The following is a 17,627-nucleotide window of genomic DNA, read 5'->3' on the forward strand; positions in this document are numbered from 1 at the left end:
TATTCAGTTCTTACTATGATATCAGATCATATATTGCATTAGTTGGACACTAGGAGAAGTCAGAGTATTCCTTACTATTCACCAATGGCACTAAAACATGGTGAATAAAATGCAAAATAATTAAGTGACACACTTTCTTATACAAAACATGACAGCAATGTCAAAAACCTTTATTAACTGAACATATTGCAGATTTAAAACATTTATAAATGTCACTTATTTGTAAGAGAAACCACCCAGAGAGTGTCTGGTTTTTATTTACAAAACAAACTGTAGAGTAACAGTTTAAAATAATTTGCATGACAGTGGCCATAATCACTGCCATTTCAGCGATTGTTTTCCATGATGATAAACCAAGTTAAAATCAATCTAATTCAGCGACAATGAAATCATAAATGAAGAGAAATCAGCCACAGAGACTGGTGCATATTAAAACATATTAGGTTTTTCTGTAATTAACTGGTGGGGAAAAAACATTGGCCACAGTCAAAGCACTCCGCCATTCTCTGGCGTTAAGTTTCACAACACCAGACTTGGCAGTGAAAATCCATTTCATCATCTGTGTTTGCTGCCAGCAGACAAAAAGTCCCTCCGTGTCAGCCCGGGTCTCCAGTACTCCCTCAGAGTAGGAATATAAGTGCCGTGCTTGGTCTTGTAGTAGCGCTTCATAAACAGCTGAGGGAGGTAGAGTCGGTTAGGAAAAACAAAGCAAAGTATTTAAAATTTACTATAGTTTATTGCCTTTTCAAACCAAAGTTTGACATAGTGTACTGTTTCTGAAACACACTCCAAGCACTTGTCAATGACTGTCTTGTTTGGTGAATCTCTGCAACATTATATTCCTCATGGTGAATTAAAATTTATTTTTTAATAAATCAAGAACTTAAAGTTATAATCTCTAAGATTTTGATTTAAATAAATGTCTGTTAACTCTATCGCTGAATGAGTCCACACTATGGTGCTAGAGGCTGTGGCCCACTGATGAAAGCCCTTTATTTGCAGTATTACAAACTCTGTCGGTGGCGACATTCCCAGAAAAGTTTTGGTTATGTTTGTTTGTCAAGTTAATTGAACATTTCCTACGTGTTAAAAATAATTTAACTGGCAAAACATGAGTTGGCTTGTATTATGACGCAGTCACAGGAAATGCAATGTGTTTGTCAGTGAGATTAGCACTGACTACTATCTTTCATATCATCATATTTCACACATGGCCCCTTAAAATGCCCATGGAAACCCTGTTTTCTCATGTTTTGGGAATACATACCCTGCCTTTGAAGTTCTTTGTCGCCTCATCCTCAGAATCAGCAACGTAGTCTTCACCGTCTCCTGGAAGGGCCGGCGTCTCTAAACAGAACAAAAACAGTTTCTCTTCATTGTTTGTTTTTATTATTCTATAATAAATATATATTCAAGTAACATAAATTGTTAAATCACCTGTGTTACTCCGCTGCTGAGAAGGAGAGCTGCTTATACCCGGTAATACAGGATGATTTCTGTCACGCAAAAACATAACAAATGTACGTTTGTAAGCATTAAATCAGTTTCAACAGCTGGTAAATGGTGAATGGATCATTAAACAAACTTCTTCCTGATCTGCTTTGCTAGGGACGTTTATAATTTAAGTCTAAAGACAACCAGGAAACACTGATGTTGACACAGCTCCTGGTTGTCTTTAGACTTAGCTAAATTTTTCTGTTCAATTCCTGCTATTCTAAAAAGGACATAATAGTGTACAAATACTGTCTCACAGAGAGACAGAAAAACCAAATGAAACCGGAAACATTGAATTAAATCAGTTGTTTTTATTATTTATATTTAAGTATTTGTCTATTTTATACATCAGTAATATTGTTATTAAAAAAATGTAACTTGGCAGGTTGTTTAAGCTAATGGTTGCGTTTCTACGATACACACTTGACGTAATTTGAAGGCGCACTGTATTCCCATGTCTCTTACTCTTTATCATCCAGGCCAGGAAAATCCAAGTCAGGCTTTTGAGGTTGGTTGCTAGCATGTGTTGGAGCTTTGACTGGCGACTTCCTCCTCTGACTCCGTTTATGTTTATGTAAGGACTGTCCTCCCCTATCAGTCCTGTTTGCGCTAGGATAGGTCAGTGACAGATTTTCAACAATAACTCTGGGTTGGGTGATCAGACAAGAGACAAAAATGGAGCGGAGGAATGAATCTTCAGGCAGGCGCAGCGTTTTGACCCCCAGCTGGTTCATACGGTTTTCCACGGCTGCTCTGTTGCACTCCTCGTCTTCTTCGCTCTCATTTGTCCTCTGGTCGCCTCTCCCCTCCCTGAGCCCGCTCGCTCCACTTCTCAAACTCCTGCTTACCCTATTTTTCCTGGACGAGGTCATGACTAACACTTCCCCCTCATCGGATTCACTTTCTCTCATGTCCGCTTGCTTGCGTTTTACTCCACTGCTCCTTTTTGAGGCGTTCCTCTCCACCTCCACTTGCTCTCCAAGCTCTTTCACTAAATCATCTTTGGGGTTTTGTCTCTGTTTAACCACAGTGAAAGTTAACTTCTCTTTTGGGTCCAAGTGCTTATTTGTTGCATTGTCCCCTCTCAGTGTCCTTTTATTGGCAGAGATCATAATTGGTACGTCTTCATTAGATATTAGTCTGATAACAGGTGTAATAAATGGCGTTTTAGCTCTTGTCTGTGTGCTGTCGGACGGGTCCGCAGCAGCACTTTTGGCTCCTGCTGGCTCATCTGACGGTGCTCTTCCAGAGGGTGGAAGAGAAAGGGAAGCCAGGATGGAGTCTCCCATGTTTGGAGGGAGGGATGCTGTAAAAAGCAAACAACAACATTAGGAAAAATGCCAATTATTAGAAATCTACATCAAAGGCCTCACTGTTACAGTCATCCTGGCAAGAAGCTAAGAAGTCATCTAGTTCTACCTGCAGTCTCCAGATGACCCAGACAGGTTTGATGCTGAAGCAACAGCTTCAGGAGCTGTGGTTGGGTGGCTGCCCGCGCACACTCCTCCAGGACAGGGGGGGCTTCACTGAGCCACGAAACAGTCTGGAAACAAATTATTGATATATAACCAGCTTTTATTCAAAGCTACGTTTGTTTTGAATCCAATTTTGCTATAGTAGAAACACACACTGTAAATCAGTAAAGATGTCATTTGACAAAAACAAGGGACGCTGCTATCAGAAGCACCTGCTACCTGAGCTAGGCTGGGAACTGGAAGCAACTGGTCCAGTCGAATCAAAAACTCCCACAGCAGCTTCTCCAGTTCCTGGTCAAACTTTGGACCATAATCCAGAGGAAACTCCTCCTGTCAGAAGAGAGAATAAGAATTGTTTGGCCGTTCCTACGTACACAAACTGAGAAATTATCACAATAGAGTCTGGAGTTGCTGCTGCTGCGCGATGGCAAAACAACACTAGTAGAGGGACTCACCTTGAAGAACTGCTCTCTCTCTGCTGGGTCTGTTAGCAGTGCATGAACCAATAAATGGAAACTTTCCACGGTTCTCATAATTTTTACATCCCTCTAGGAGACAAAATAGCAAAAATTACACTTTTTCCATACAAATGTTAAGAAAACTTGCTTTAACATAATGAATCAGACAAGCCTTGCAAAGATCTTCTCAGTAATATCAAATATTATATTATATTGACATGCATTACAGTTTTCTGAAATGGAGTGATTATAGTCTAGCTAGCAACATTGCTAATGACCCCCCCATACCAGGTGACCCCCAATGGTAGCTTAAATACTGTTATACAGGCGAATAGTAACACTCAAAACACTGTACTATCATCTGTGTCAAGGTAGAGAGTCAAAGAAATTGTGATGTTTAATTCTGTAATCACCTCCAAGCTTTACTGACAGTGGATGTAATGAACTAAAATAAAATAAAAGCCCACAAACCATTTACAGTGATTAAAATGGCAATATAGAGTTTTTCTAATTTACCACAGCAGGAGCAGAGGAGGGGGACGGGGCAGCAGGAGCACGGATCCTTTTCAAGTGTGGCAAAATCACCTTTTCATCCGGCTGTGTACAGCACAGCTCCAAGATTAACTGGAAGGAAGGTGAAGGTTGATGAACCGTGCAGCATGTATACACGTCAAGCCAGGGATATAATACTGACACATACAGTATAAAGTAATCAGAAGGGAATATAATACACTCTGACACAGAAGTAGGAGGGGAGACTAAAAGAGACTGCTGTCATGGGAGTCGCACATCAAAATCCCAATCCTCTTCTCCTGTAAACTCACCCGCCCTCTCAGCCCCAGTGCCAGCTTGCCCTGGTGTCTCACGGTGAGCAGCCCGGGGACAATCTCACAGGCTGATGTCACAAAGTCCTCCACGACCCCGTACTGCATCACATCCCTCTGCTTCATCACTTTCCAGAGGGCTGCAGACACCAGACGCACAGGCGGGGCCAGGAGCTGAAGTGCAGCGAAAGGAAGGCTGGCATCTGTGCAGGAGACAAAGCATGGCGCAAACAATGATGTAACAGTGGCTACTAATCTTGCTGCTATTTTGTCTCTTCTGCTCTGCCCGTCTGTGCTTCTTGTGCAATGTCTATGAGGTTGTCTGGTTCTTTCTTGTTTAGATAGGCTATGTTTGTCATTATTCAACCATGTCTGTTGTATGGTCTGACAGTTTGGCTTGTGTGCGTGGGTGAGCTGGTGTTGATATTGACCCACTGTTCTTGTTTCTACGTTTTTTTCCCTCTCTCTTTTGGTATAATCAACTTTTACTGTATTGGTCTTAATCTGTATGTACTATTTTTAGCTACCTCCTTTTATCTTTTTAGGTGTATATAGCAGGTTTAAACAGCAGATATAAAAAAGCCTGTTGGCTAATTCTGGCACATTATACATTTATTTATTATTATTGTGCATTGTCCCTGCTCAATAAACCTGAAAATAAATTAAATTACTAGGTACATTCATAGGAGCTAATCTGACTAATGGCTTGAAAAATTCTGCATGCCTTGTCTCTTTCAATTGATTTAATGCTGCACCACTGGCCACAACCCAGTCAGTGATGCTACTGCAGAAGTCTCTCTGCAGTACTTGCCTTAACTTTCCTTGCCTTAAATACTTTATACTAACTATGTTAATGGTTATGCACCTAAATGCCAAGGTAAATTCCTTGTGTGTGTTAACCTGTTTGGCAATAACTCTGATGCTGAGCTTTTAAACTTTAACCAGGTTTTTCACCACAATATGTGACAAGAACCGTTTCAGTCTGTCGAAAACAAAACCTTCACATTGAGTTTTAACGTGCTCCCAGCTGTTAACACTTACCATTCTCCTTTTGTTTTCTTGTAGCCATCCCACTGACTCAGTCAAAGTCAGCTAGGTAAAGATAGGGATGTTAAACAGACCAACAGAAACTAATGTTAGCTTAGCAACTTAAACAGACTTCTCCCCGAGTAACTTTCCACAGCTGAGGCGGAACTAACAGTTCACCCGACGTTATTCAGGAAACCCTGCTGAGGTTATGTTTACTAACTCAGATGTTGTTGTGATGCCTGGGTTTATCGCTGCTGTTGTTCAGCCGGTGGACACAAAGCTAGCAACTCCTCTATCAAAAGTTCTGCTTCTCATCCTCCCGCCTTCACCGCAATAACACCAGTCGTTCAACTTCGTACTCGGGGGGTCCCGGACTGGAGCAGTTGGAAGGAAAGACAACGGCGTAAACAAGTAACTCCGTCCATGCGCGCAATGTAATATACTAAGCAAGCGCACCCAGAGCTGTTTTCAGGATGTGACGCAGCGGATCAGACAGCCGTTGCGCCCATCTGTTTTTACTGCTTTGAGTAAATATGTTATGCTCTATGGTTATGATAGGTAAAAATAGTATTAAAAACTACAAAAATATTATTAAAAACAACTAAAAACAGCATTAAAACAAAAGAAAACCGTATGAAAAACAACAAAAAGAGTATTAAAAACTACAAACATATTATTAAAAACAACAGAAAATTGTATTGAAAACAACAAAAACAGTATAAAACAACAAAAAAATGTATTATGACAATGGACCAGTGACAAGGCAAAACAACAACAACATACTCTGTAAAAATACAGTATAATTATATCCCTACATTAGAATTAAAATTGTTTAAAAGATTCTTTCATATTGCAAGATATTAATGTTGTTGTTATGTTTATTACGTTAGAAAGTTAGATGTATTAGAGACAAACTGCATGCTATATCAGCACCATTGTATGTGCCAATAAGTAGCATAACAATCAGCATTACATACAGTAGTTTATCCACCAGAGAACTTGATTTAACTTTACTTGTAAACTGTAAAATGTCCCAATCAATACACATTGTGGTCAAAATTCCTAAAATAAAAAACAAATATTCAGGATCCTTATCAAAAAACTGTGTATTTATATGTTCATATAAAAACTAAAGACTATTAAAAACTTGTATCAGTACTGAATTTTAAGAAAAATCCAGTAAAGCTACTTTAAGGCAGTTTATTTATCATTAGGCCTATTCAAGACAAAGTAGTATAAAAAAAAGGAAGTTTGTAGTCCCTTTATGCTACACACACAGAGAGAACTTAACTATTAAATTTAGGCCTATCAAAATATGGTGACATATAAAATAAAATAAAACAAATATACAGTTATTTACATCCATGTATACATACATTACACTGAATTTGCATCTGTGGTGAATGTAAATAGCAGCAACAAGATGATTATATGGCGGTAATAATAATCAGCTTCAGATAAATCAGATAAAGAAATGGTTGTCTCTGTCTCTCTCTCTCACACACACACACACACACACAGGCGAGATGAACTTTGCCCCGTGATGTTCTGTATCTAAGTTATCACCATGTTCGAGGCAAAGTCCAGCTGCTGGGTCAAACACAAGCAGTACTGACATTTCATTACAATTTGTGACACCTAAACACATTACAAAAAACTAAGGCTGTTTGCAAAAGAGACAACGAGAGACTGGCAAGCATGGATACCACCTCTTCATTTATCAAGTAAGTGAAGAATCAGTTTTGGCCTGTTGACATTGTATTAATTTGCTTTATGATCCATTTGCTTGATAAACAACCCAAACAACACGTTTGGCTGTTAAAGCCTATGAATTAATGTAAGTAAGTAATTAATTCTATGATATAGCATGTAATTTAAAGCTATGTTATATTATGACATTTTCAAGCCTGTGATAATGGGCAGGGGCAACAATTTCAGCGAGTTTTGACAAAACAGGATTTATTTGATTATTTTAAGTCAATATTACAACTGAACTGGATGACATAATCTGATTTAATCAGGTAATAAAGGTGACAAAAGGAGTATTAATGTGTAAAACACCACTAGAGGATCCACTAGACAAGGGTTGGGGGAAAGGGGACCTTGTGATCAGGCCTATTTCACAGAAGACATTTTGACATGTCACTCTGGGAAATGTAAATAATAAAATTAATGATTTCCATTTAGCTGCTTCAGTTTCAGGGTCCTTGTGTTGTGCATGATGGGTCACATTCACACTCTCAGGGCGTAATGAAACATTTAAATAGTTAATTGTTACTGTTATCAGTCCTGTGCTTTCTCCAAATGTCTGCTGTGAGGATCTCAGACGATCCAACACATAACTGAATTACCTTTCTGTCCGGTCTTTCCTCAGATCTGTAACCAAGAGAGTGTGGTCTCCACCACAGCGTCCTTTCAGAGTGTGTTGTCACAACAGAGAGACCAGGAAGGGCATCACAGCCGGGACCCTAGAGGAACTGAAAGAGAGGGTGAGAGTGGCTGTGAATGATAAATAATAATGGAAAGAAATGAAAGAAAAGGTTCTGATCAGGGTAAAGCTGCTTGAAGTGTATATTATATAATAAATACTGTAATATTATTTGATAAACTTGAATAGGTAAAATGTAAAAAGACAAATTTATGATAAAACAACCCACTCATAAGTGGCCAATTTGAAATAAAAAAGGATAAAGGTTCAAATATTAAAAAAAGAAAAAATATTTGACATGTAATACTCATTAAAGATGGAAACATAAGCAATTTTTGTCAGAATGAAGCATAAAATTAAATTACTTAAAGCTGGGTAATGTTTAAAAAATCAATAGTTCAACAAGTGAATTAAAATAAAAGTTATTTCGTCCTAAATCCTCATAAAGGACATTTCATTATCTCAAAAACATGGCATCATCAAAGCCTTATTATAATGTGCTGCCAGTTTAAGTCCTCAGTGCACTCTGAGAAAGCTAGAAGCATGACAGGGATGGAGGAATTAAACCTCCTAAGTCAAGTTAATATGTCAGACATCCTGCTTTGGTTTCTAATGGGTTGACTTTACTTTACACATTAACATATTGTTCTCTTCTCTCACATACAGCAAAGTAAAATTACAGTAAAGACAAGAGCTTATCTTTCTGATTGTATACATATTAATCCAGAGCAACTTCATTCTGTGCTGTAGGTATGTCAGGCCTTGCTACTGTCCCTGTCTGCAGTGTCTCTGTTTCTGGTTTGTGAGGAGGACGGTACAGAGGTAGACTCCGATGAGTTCCTCATGACCCTGCCTGACAACACCATGCTCATGGCCCTGCAGCCTGGACAGACATGGAAACCTCAGTCGGTATGTTTGACCAAAGAAACCAAATGTTATTCATTATATAATTTTATATATACAGACAGAGAGAGAGAGAGAGAGAGAGAGAGAGAGAGAGCCCTATATGTGTTTGCTATACCTCACACAGGCTCATTTAAAACTGATGTTTGGCTCCTGTGGGTTTTGGTATATGCATGATACACTATAATGACACTTAATGTGTTGTCTTTGATCCCCCAGGGTTCAGTTGTGTCCAGATCTCAAGACCACAACAAGCCCCGGACTGGGAGAGACATAGCTCGTGTCACCTTTGACCTTTACAGAACGAGCCCAAAGGATGTCTTTGGCTCCCTGAATGTGAAAGCAACATTTCAGGGCCTATACTCTGTGAGCGCCAATTTTCAGTGTCTGGGGCCCAAGAAAGTCCTCAGGTAAGCTTAAAGGAAGACGGTGACCGTCATTACAAAAGAGATATAATAGAGAAGCTACATAAAATAAAGTACTCATTCTGCAGAAAAACTTCAAAATCAAAGTACAAGTAAAGTACCTCAAAACTGTGCTGGAGTATATATACATTCTGTCTCTGTGTCCTTTGTTCATCAGTCTAACCATAATTTTCTCCCTCAGAAGAATTTCAGTGCACAGCGCCAGTGATAAAATCATTTGACACTAAATGTGACTCGAGCCAGCTGTTACGCAGCGAGGAATCAATACAAAATCATACTGATGACGCTTTATCTGGTTTTCAGAGAAGCCCTGCGCGTAGCCTCCTCCCTCCTATATGCTGCCGGACACCTGCTTATCACCTCCGCCTCCATGATCCGCCGCATTATCGAAGGCGCTGAGATCTGGCAGCCGCAGAGGACAGAGTACACAGCCAGCTGGAACTGACGGAGCCCAGGGAGACCTCTTTAGTTGTGACAGAGTAACTAGCATCGCATTGATTAGCCATTGGACTGTATAATATAATAAACTGCTGTTTACTGCCTTAAAATTGGGGGGGGGAATAAACCACTTTTTTTTTTACATGAACATCTGTTAAGGTAGTATCTGTATACACTGTAACACTGATACTCTTATATGGAGTGCTTGTATGACTGTGTATCATGTTCTACCTCTTAAATATTTCGGCTTTACTTCAGGTTATATATAGAATGAAACAGACATATATACATGTATTCATTTATTGTTTTACTGTATAGCACTTTGTGTCCACTTGGATTGTAGGGTGCTCTATAAATAAATTTTGATTGAGTGATTGAAACAGACAAAAAAGAAACACCAATCTTTAAGGATTAAGTGTCAGAAACTGATGTAGCTGGATAACATGAGAATGAGCTGTTAAACTATTTTTTGTGCAATATATATTCCCCATAGTATCCTAAAATTGTACTATATTATTGTTAATTTGGTGTGGATTATGTCAGGTCACTTTCTGTCTTTCTACGCTCTGAGATTACAGATGATAAACTGCTGAAATCAAATGGTTGTTAATGTGATCTGAAACACTGCTTTCTTTTTATGAAAAAATAAATATTACAGTAATGAGATTAAAGTTGTCATACATTTTGTAGTTTATTAATGCTTTGATGTAACTAATCATAAGAAGAGTCATGGTCCAACAACAAGCAATGAGTGTTTTTTTACAGAACAATTACATCGACGTGAAACTGCATCTAGCTTGCAAATGATCTGTTTTTTGAAAGGACATGTGCATTCATGTTATCAAACATGTCAAGTCATCACAATAACAGCATAACAAACAATGTGCTCCACATGAAACAAGAATGCGTCGTAACTGGGCAATCTTTTCTCAAACATCTGTGTAACATCTGTCTCAAAGTACAACATAAACAGCTTGATCCTACCAATAATGAACCAATTACAAGTCATAAAACAGCCTCTGATACATCTTTCTAACTTTTGAGAGACGGTTCATCGTTCCCCTCAGTGGGAGGCTGTGGCATCATTTCTAGTCTGGAGGCACTTGCACTATCTTCCATGTTGATTTTCTCCCGGCGTCACCCAGCTGTGCCTTTGCCAGCGTGTTCAGGCACTGCCGGTACCGGATGTTGGCCAGTGCCTGTTTGTGCTGCTCTTTGTTCATCCAGCGCGGCTTTCTTTTCTTGATGTGATAGCGCATGTCTCCGAACCACTGGACCAACATGTGGCGGGGGGCGCCAATCAGCATCGACAGGCGGTTGTATTCCTCCCTGTCTGGATACTGGCAGCGCAAGAAAGCCACCTTCATCATCGCCAACTGCGCCCGCGTCTTTGTGTTGCTGTAGATCGGAGAGCAACCGTCTGCAGCCACGGCCTCCTTTTCTGTTTCCCCCTCAGAGCCACTTTTCACAGCGGTCATTCGAGTGTCTGTGGTCCTGTTGTCAGCGAGTGGAGGCCCATTACAGGCTTGAGTTTGAGACAAGGGGGTGAGCAGAGGACTTGTATCCAGCGGCTCATCGGGCACCACGAAGCTCTTGTCGGCAGGCCACTCTTGGATGGACTGTAATCTGCTGTTTGCTTTGGCCGTCATTTCCTTTCTGGTGGAAAGTGGTGTCTCCAGCTGCGTGGATGTGCCAGACTCCCTCTCATCTTCATCGCAACTTATTTCTACTTCTCCTGCTCCCCCCACGACACCCTCATCCCATTGCTTCACTCTCTTCTTTCTCATCTTGTATGTCGCTGTCACCAATTGGCGCTTTCTCTGAGCATTCCTTCTCTCTTCCTCTGCTTCTCTGTCCCTCTCTTTCTCCATCTGTTGCTCCTGCTTAATTTTTTTCTCCAATCGTTTAGTAGCCTTCACTTTTTCTCCCATCCTCCTTCCCTCATCTGCACTCTGTTCCTCTCTAACCCCCCCTGTCTTCTTCCCACCAGGCTCTTTTACCTCTCTTTTGCATTTCTCATTCTCTCCTGTGTCCTCTTTTACCTCCTCCCGCATCCTGTTTTGCACCTCGGCTGTTCTTTGAGCTGACTTGAACTTCCTCCAAACCTCACAGATGTCATTATAGTCCCAGCTGATGCCATAGCGGAGCCTCTGTACCATGAACCACACCTTCACCTGGTCCGGGTGTAGGGAGCAGCGCTGCGCCAGTGCAGCTGTCTGTTTCTGTGTCAAATACGGAAACCTGTCGAACGCCTTGTCCAGCTCTGCAGCACCATCCATCTGTAGGTTAATTTGGTTTGAGTGTACCCATATAAATCTCTGACTGTCAGAGACCACGGGCAGACACACTGCACTGTTGTGGTTCAGAATGAAAACCCCGTTCATTTCTGATAAAGTTGGAGTCTCTACACGAGCGCCAGGTATCTTTTGCCTTATCTCCCTCATCTGTGATGATGACTCCTGCAAAGGGCAGACACACAGAACGGGTTGGTACCCAAAGAAAATATGTATTTATGGTTACATATTATAAAACAGTAAAATAAAATAGAAACACTGAAAGGTGATTACCTTTCAGTGTTTCATCTGAACACACTTTCATCTTTTACTCAGTAGTTGTGACAATACTGTAAGAAGATATACACTTGTCACCTGTTACAGATTTTAAAATACAGTTTATATAGTCGTAGATGTCCATTTAATATTTCTGGTTAAATCTGGCGATTGTTGGGGTAAATCAGTGAGGAGGATTGTTTTGATGTCAATCTGAAGACTTGATTTTTTTCACTGGATAAGCTTAAAATAGTAATTTCTATGTCAACAGACCAACAATTGAAATTCCAGAAAATGTATACATGATGTAAAACAAAAACTTGTTTAATAGAGGTTGTTAATGTTTCATACTGAGAAGAAGTGAGATTTACAGGCATATCAACATGCTGCAGGAGTGGTTGAAGAACTCAGATCCTTTATTTACTGTAAGTGAAATTAGCAACTCCAGAAATACTACATTACAAGTAAATGTCCTGCATTGAACTGTTATAATTGTACATATTATGTAATATGAGCAAAATATAATTCAGTTATCAAAAGATATTTTCACTTTCTAATGATTTAATGATAAGGTTGCAGCATTTCAAGGTTTGTAACATTGGAGCTCATTTTAACTGTTTAGCTTACTACATTTTAGTTTAATCTATATATCATCATATTTCGTGTGTAGATCACGTTTTTTAGCAAAGTTACCTTAGTTCTTAGATAGAACTGAAACTCACAAAGTAATAGCCTATAACGTTAGTGCAGAAAACCAAAGTACAGTAACTTTATAACCCTCTGAAATGCAGTGGACGAATAAATATAATAAAAATACTTTAAACCCTAACCCTTAACGTTAGTTTAACTTAACAGTTTGGTTAATATCACTGTCCATTGACACAGAAGAAGGGTTAACGTTAACTAAGTTAACTTAAATATTAACTGCCCCGTATTTACTAAATAATTGACTAACATTAAACCACTCAGGTGTTTAATTAGCGTGAAATTAATTTGGGTAAAAATACATAGAGTGCTAACATTAGCTAACTTCACTCAAGTTCGCGCTAAACTCACGTCGTGTCATTTTTTGCCGTTTGCCAATCGTTAATTAGTCTAACAATGCTAACCGAGTCTGCGGTAACATAACTGTCACAGTAACAAATCATTGATTACCGTCACTGATCGATAGTGCTGCGTCTAATAACAATATTTGTTAGCATTAGCGGAAACGTTAGCTAGCTAATAGCTTAGTGAGTTAACCCAAGTCCATTGCCCACAATGCACACACATGTCAGCTTTCTGTTACAGCAAACTTAGCTATTATTTTCTTAATTATTAATCTTTTCTGCGGGCAGTATCAAGAAGACACCACACACATCACTAACTTTACTGATGAAGGGGCTGGAGGTCCTACCTTCAAGAAATATGATGAATGGCAGGTGATTTTTCTGCTGATCTGGTTCACACATGCAGGTAGTTGATCCAGATGCATAAACACTCCTTAATGAGAAGTTTGTTTGGTTAACGTTAACTAACTTCAATAATAATATCTTATCTCATGAAGTGTAGTCTCCCCGGCTTTATTTATGACATGTTCAAAATAATACAAGTTGATGAACATATGGATTATTTAATAAAATGTCCCATCAGCTGACAGTTTATTAGGTACACTTAGCTGTAACTTCCCATACTACAGACATACAATAAATCCCACCCTTAATAAGGTTATGGTGATTAGAGAGATGGTGGATTGAGTGTATAGTTAGAAACACCCTAATACAATTTAAAAGCTCCACAAACTCAGCCTTCAAAATAAGAAGAAAATTTACCCCTCTCAGAAGGTTTCACAAAAGTCAAGCATTATACCTTTTGTAGGGATTGTGTGGCTGCATTAGTTTGGGCTATCTGTACCTTTTAAACTAGCAACTGAGTGGAAATCTTACCTGTAGGAACAGTAGGTCATTAATGCTTTTTGTCTGATACTGTTAGGTAAAGTAAGGCTTTTTATGAGTGACACTAATGCTATAAAAGAGTAATTGAAGTGTACACTCCTTCCTGGGAAATTATACTGCTGGCAAGTAAAGCTCATGATATTGCACCAGACTCTGAGGATCCGGTGACAGGCAAACAACTAACTAATAATACTTAATTCAGATCCAGTATTTTGTTTACAAGGGTAATCTGAGGAGTTTATTCAACAGAACATATAGAGCAATTAATTCTGAAAACATGTCTATATAATAATGATATTTTGATCTAAATGATTGTGGGCTGATAATTATCTTAACTTCATAGTTCGCTTGCCTTTTTTTTACAACAAGTCCTGATGTATTTCATTAACAAACTCATCCTCTGACTGAACCCATGTCTTTATGTGGGACCACCAAATGCCCCCAACATGGCAAACTCGTGGAGTACTACTGCTTGGATGACTTGACCTGTGTGTGTGTTTCCTGCGCCATTGAAGACCAGCACCGCCTGCACAACATGAAGACCTTCTCCACAGCCCACAAAGAGCTCATGGAAAAGCTCAGTGCTGAGCAGCAGGCCTTACTGGTGAAAACTGAAGACAAGAATGTGAGTCTGGAAAAGTGGGAGAAGAGTGAAAGAGAGAAGCTGGGTCGCTCTAGTGTTCGTCTCATTGAGGCTGTGACTAACCTGCGTGACGTTGCCCTGGCCAGTGTCCAGAGTTCGGTCTCTGCCCGTATGGTGTCCATCAAAACCAGCAAGACCAGCATCCAAGCAGCACAGAACGAGAAGGACACCTTCAGATTCCTGCAGATGTATTCTCAGGTGCATCAGGATGTGGAGAAGGCCAAGGCCGTGGATCTGAGAAAAGGGTTGGAGCCCGGCAGTGATCGTGACAGACTGGTTCAGGAGATACGACAGAATGGTGAAAAGATGATGGAAGAAGCAGGCCACCTCTGGGGATCTCTGTTGACTCTGGTTGATCCAGAAAACCACCAGGAGCTTGTTGCCACTAATTCAGACCTGATATTTGACCAACAGACTTTGGGCCCCGGCATGTCACTGTCTGAAGACAGCAGGAAGGTTTTCTACAGTAGCTGGCTGGGGCAATGCTCTGCCCACATGTTTCGCATTCAGAGTACACTTCCTATTCCTTACTTTCAGAGATGGGTGATCAGCTTCTCTAAAGACTGCGACTGGACCTTTGGTTTATGTGACAAAAACTATGCCAAGGACTTGAAAGATGGAGACGTCTTTGGATTGTGCTGCAAAGGTAACCAGCTCAGCTCTCTCACAACAGAGTGTGATGAGGTTTTCAATGCATCTCTCCCTTTAAAAACCTCTGGGAAGCAGAAAACTGAAGAGCCCAAACTAGAGAAGAGGCGAAGGGTTTCCCTTCAGGTGATCAACCCTTCAGATGAAAATGTGGCAAACCAACTGGCCAGACCGCAAAAAGTGGAAGTGATCTGGAGCTTTCCTAAGTCACTATCGTTCTTCAGCAGGATTGGCCAGCACCAGAGAATGAAAATAGTCACAATAACGATCAGCACCACCAGCTGCGACCTATCCCCTTTTGTTTGCTTGGAAGTTAAAGAATCGCAGAAGAGCTCAAATACGTTGAGCACAAGCTTTTTTGGAATAACATCATCAGTTCAACAACCATGCCAGAAGCAATGGAAATGCTCATGTGGGAAGGTTTACACTGAAACCAGTAATTCATACAACTGTGGAGGGTACATTTACCAGAAGTCTTCTCAGGCCACCTGTTCTTGTGGAGTTGTTATTGGCACATCACGCATCACAAAGGTGCTTTGTGAACTTCTGTAATTGACAGCCATGTTGTTGTCTCCAGCCCACATCACCAAATTTCTGTTTACACATTGTTAATCATATGCGTTTTAATGCCTACCAATCAAAACCAGAATTAGATTTTGTCTTTGTGTCATTTGGTGTGATTGATTAGTACTAAGTTGCGGTTAAATTAATATACAATGCTGTCAGTGCAAAGATCTCAGTAATAATGGTAACACATACAAAACAAGTTTAAAGTAAGGTTTTTCAAAGTAAGTGGGGCAAATCTGAAAATGCAAATGTGATTAAATGTATTTCAACAAAATGTAAATAATTATAGTGAATTAATTAGAACATTTCATGGGCTGATAAGTAACCGAATTTCATAGTTTGCTTTCATTTTATTACAAGTCATGATGTCTTTTACACACAAAGAGCTTATATGTTCGCCATGATATAAATCAGTTCCCTCTCCATTGAGTATTGAAACTTACCTAAACTAATCAAAAACATTATAACTTACTAAATGTTGTTTGCTTTCATTGGATGAGTGTAAAAACTCATTAATTAGTGTTAAGTTTCTGTCAAATGAAAATCAGTTAATGCTGCTTTAGGTGTACACAGCATACACTGTAGGCAATATAACATATTCAGCTGATTGTCTTTTCATTGTAGTGATGTTAGGTATTTTGTTTTGGGAGTTTTAACTGCAAGGTTTCGCGTTTTGTTTCTGCCTGCCAGTTTAAGGTGTCTGTCTCCACCTACTGGTGATGAACTGGTCATTGCTCAGTATGCATGTTCTCATGACGTCCGAATGGCAACAACTAATTTTTTGTCTTTTGCATCGCTCATACACTGCAAATATGCTGAATAATAAAGCCAGAAAATGTTTAAAATGTGGAATGTTATATTTGACTGCCATTTCCATACCAATGTGACAATAGAAATGAAACAACACAGATCAAGTTACAACAAGTCCTGATGTCTTTCACATACAAGGAACTCCTTGTTTGTTTTAACCCACATAAAACCAAAGTGCCACAGCAAGTTTTGGTTCCCCCTTCAACTGCCCGGCAACATTAAGGTGAAGACAAGATTTCTTTATGCTAAACTACGCTAGGGTCTCCTGGGTGTAGCTTTAAATTGGCCAGTCAAAGAGAGGTCCCAATCTTCTCATCTAACTTTCGGGCAATATAGTGAATAAGCAGATTTCCTAACATGTTGAACTATCATCACGAGTCAGATGATGCCACATTACTGCATGGTTTGTTGCATGCATGGTATCTGCCTTTGGTAAATTATTCATAAAATGATGAGCTTAGAAACATCCTAGAAACATTTTCATAAGCAATGAATATTGTAATAGCCCAATGTACACTACCGTTCAAAAGTTTGGGGTCACATTGAAATGTCCTTATTTTTGAAGGAAAAGCACTGTACTTTTCAATGAAGATAACTTTAAACTAGTCTTAACTTTGAAGAAATACACTCTATACATTGCTAATGTGGTAAATGACTATTCTAGCTGCAAATGTCTGGTTTTTGGTGCAATATCTACATAGGTGTATAGAGGCCCATTTCCAGCAACTATCACTCCAGTGTTCTAATGGTACAATGTGTTTGCTCATTGGCTCAGAAGGCTAATTGATGATTAGAAAACCCTTGTGCAATCATGTTCACACATCTGAAAACAGTTTAGGTCGTTACAGAAGCTACAAAACTGACCTTCCTTTGAGCAGATTGAGTTTCTGGAGCATCACATTTGTGGGGTCAATTAAACGCTCAAAATGGCCAGAAAAACAGAACTTTCATCTGAAACTCGACAGTCTATTCTTGTTCTTAGAAATGAAGGCTATTCCATGC

At 39.6% G+C, this 17,627-nt stretch overlaps 3 protein-coding genes across 6 annotated transcripts; 1 reads left to right on the top strand and 2 right to left on the bottom strand.

Annotated features, from left to right (window-relative positions):
• Positions 1-133: 133 nt before the first annotated feature.
• tinf2 (TERF1 (TRF1)-interacting nuclear factor 2) lies at positions 134-5,725 on the bottom strand. 2 transcript variants are annotated; one of them, XM_046064357.1, is made up of 11 exons: positions 5,501-5,725; positions 5,293-5,343; positions 4,252-4,454; positions 3,944-4,051; positions 3,425-3,517; positions 3,189-3,299; positions 2,914-3,037; positions 1,960-2,800; positions 1,438-1,496; positions 1,268-1,347; positions 134-675 (listed from the first exon to the last, which is right to left on the bottom strand). In XM_046064357.1, exons 2-11 carry the CDS (start codon positions 5,318-5,320, stop codon positions 556-558), a joined length of 1,767 nt encoding a protein of 588 aa, XP_045920313.1. In that variant the 5' UTR covers positions 5,321-5,343; positions 5,501-5,725; the 3' UTR covers positions 134-555. The 2 variants fall into 2 exon arrangements, with proteins under 2 accessions (XP_045920313.1, XP_045920312.1); XM_046064356.1 differs by having other exon boundaries at positions 5,293-5,724.
• Positions 5,406-10,140, top strand: cideb (cell death inducing DFFA like effector b). The gene is made up of 6 exons (XM_046064396.1): positions 5,406-5,691; positions 6,802-7,004; positions 7,655-7,769; positions 8,459-8,617; positions 8,831-9,021; positions 9,340-10,140. Exons 2-6 carry the CDS (start codon positions 6,979-6,981, stop codon positions 9,479-9,481), a joined length of 633 nt encoding a protein of 210 aa, XP_045920352.1. The 5' UTR covers positions 5,406-5,691; positions 6,802-6,978; the 3' UTR covers positions 9,482-10,140.
• Positions 10,141-13,625, bottom strand: homezb (homeobox and leucine zipper encoding b). Of its 3 annotated transcripts, none has more exons than XM_046064365.1 (2): positions 13,420-13,625; positions 10,141-11,933 (listed from the first exon to the last, which is right to left on the bottom strand). In XM_046064365.1, exons 1-2 carry the CDS (start codon positions 13,495-13,497, stop codon positions 10,563-10,565), a joined length of 1,449 nt encoding a protein of 482 aa, XP_045920321.1. In that variant the 5' UTR covers positions 13,498-13,625; the 3' UTR covers positions 10,141-10,562. The 3 variants fall into 3 exon arrangements, with proteins under 3 accessions (XP_045920321.1, XP_045920322.1, XP_045920324.1); XM_046064366.1 differs by lacking the exon at positions 13,420-13,625 and adding an exon at positions 13,179-13,321; XM_046064368.1 differs by lacking the exon at positions 13,420-13,625 and adding an exon at positions 13,080-13,175.
• Positions 13,626-17,627: the final 4,002 nt, after the last annotated feature.

Source organism: Micropterus dolomieu, linkage group LG12 (assembly GCF_021292245.1).
Source record: "Micropterus dolomieu isolate WLL.071019.BEF.003 ecotype Adirondacks linkage group LG12, ASM2129224v1, whole genome shotgun sequence".
Lineage (NCBI taxonomy): Eukaryota > Metazoa > Chordata > Actinopteri > Centrarchiformes > Centrarchidae > Micropterus > Micropterus dolomieu.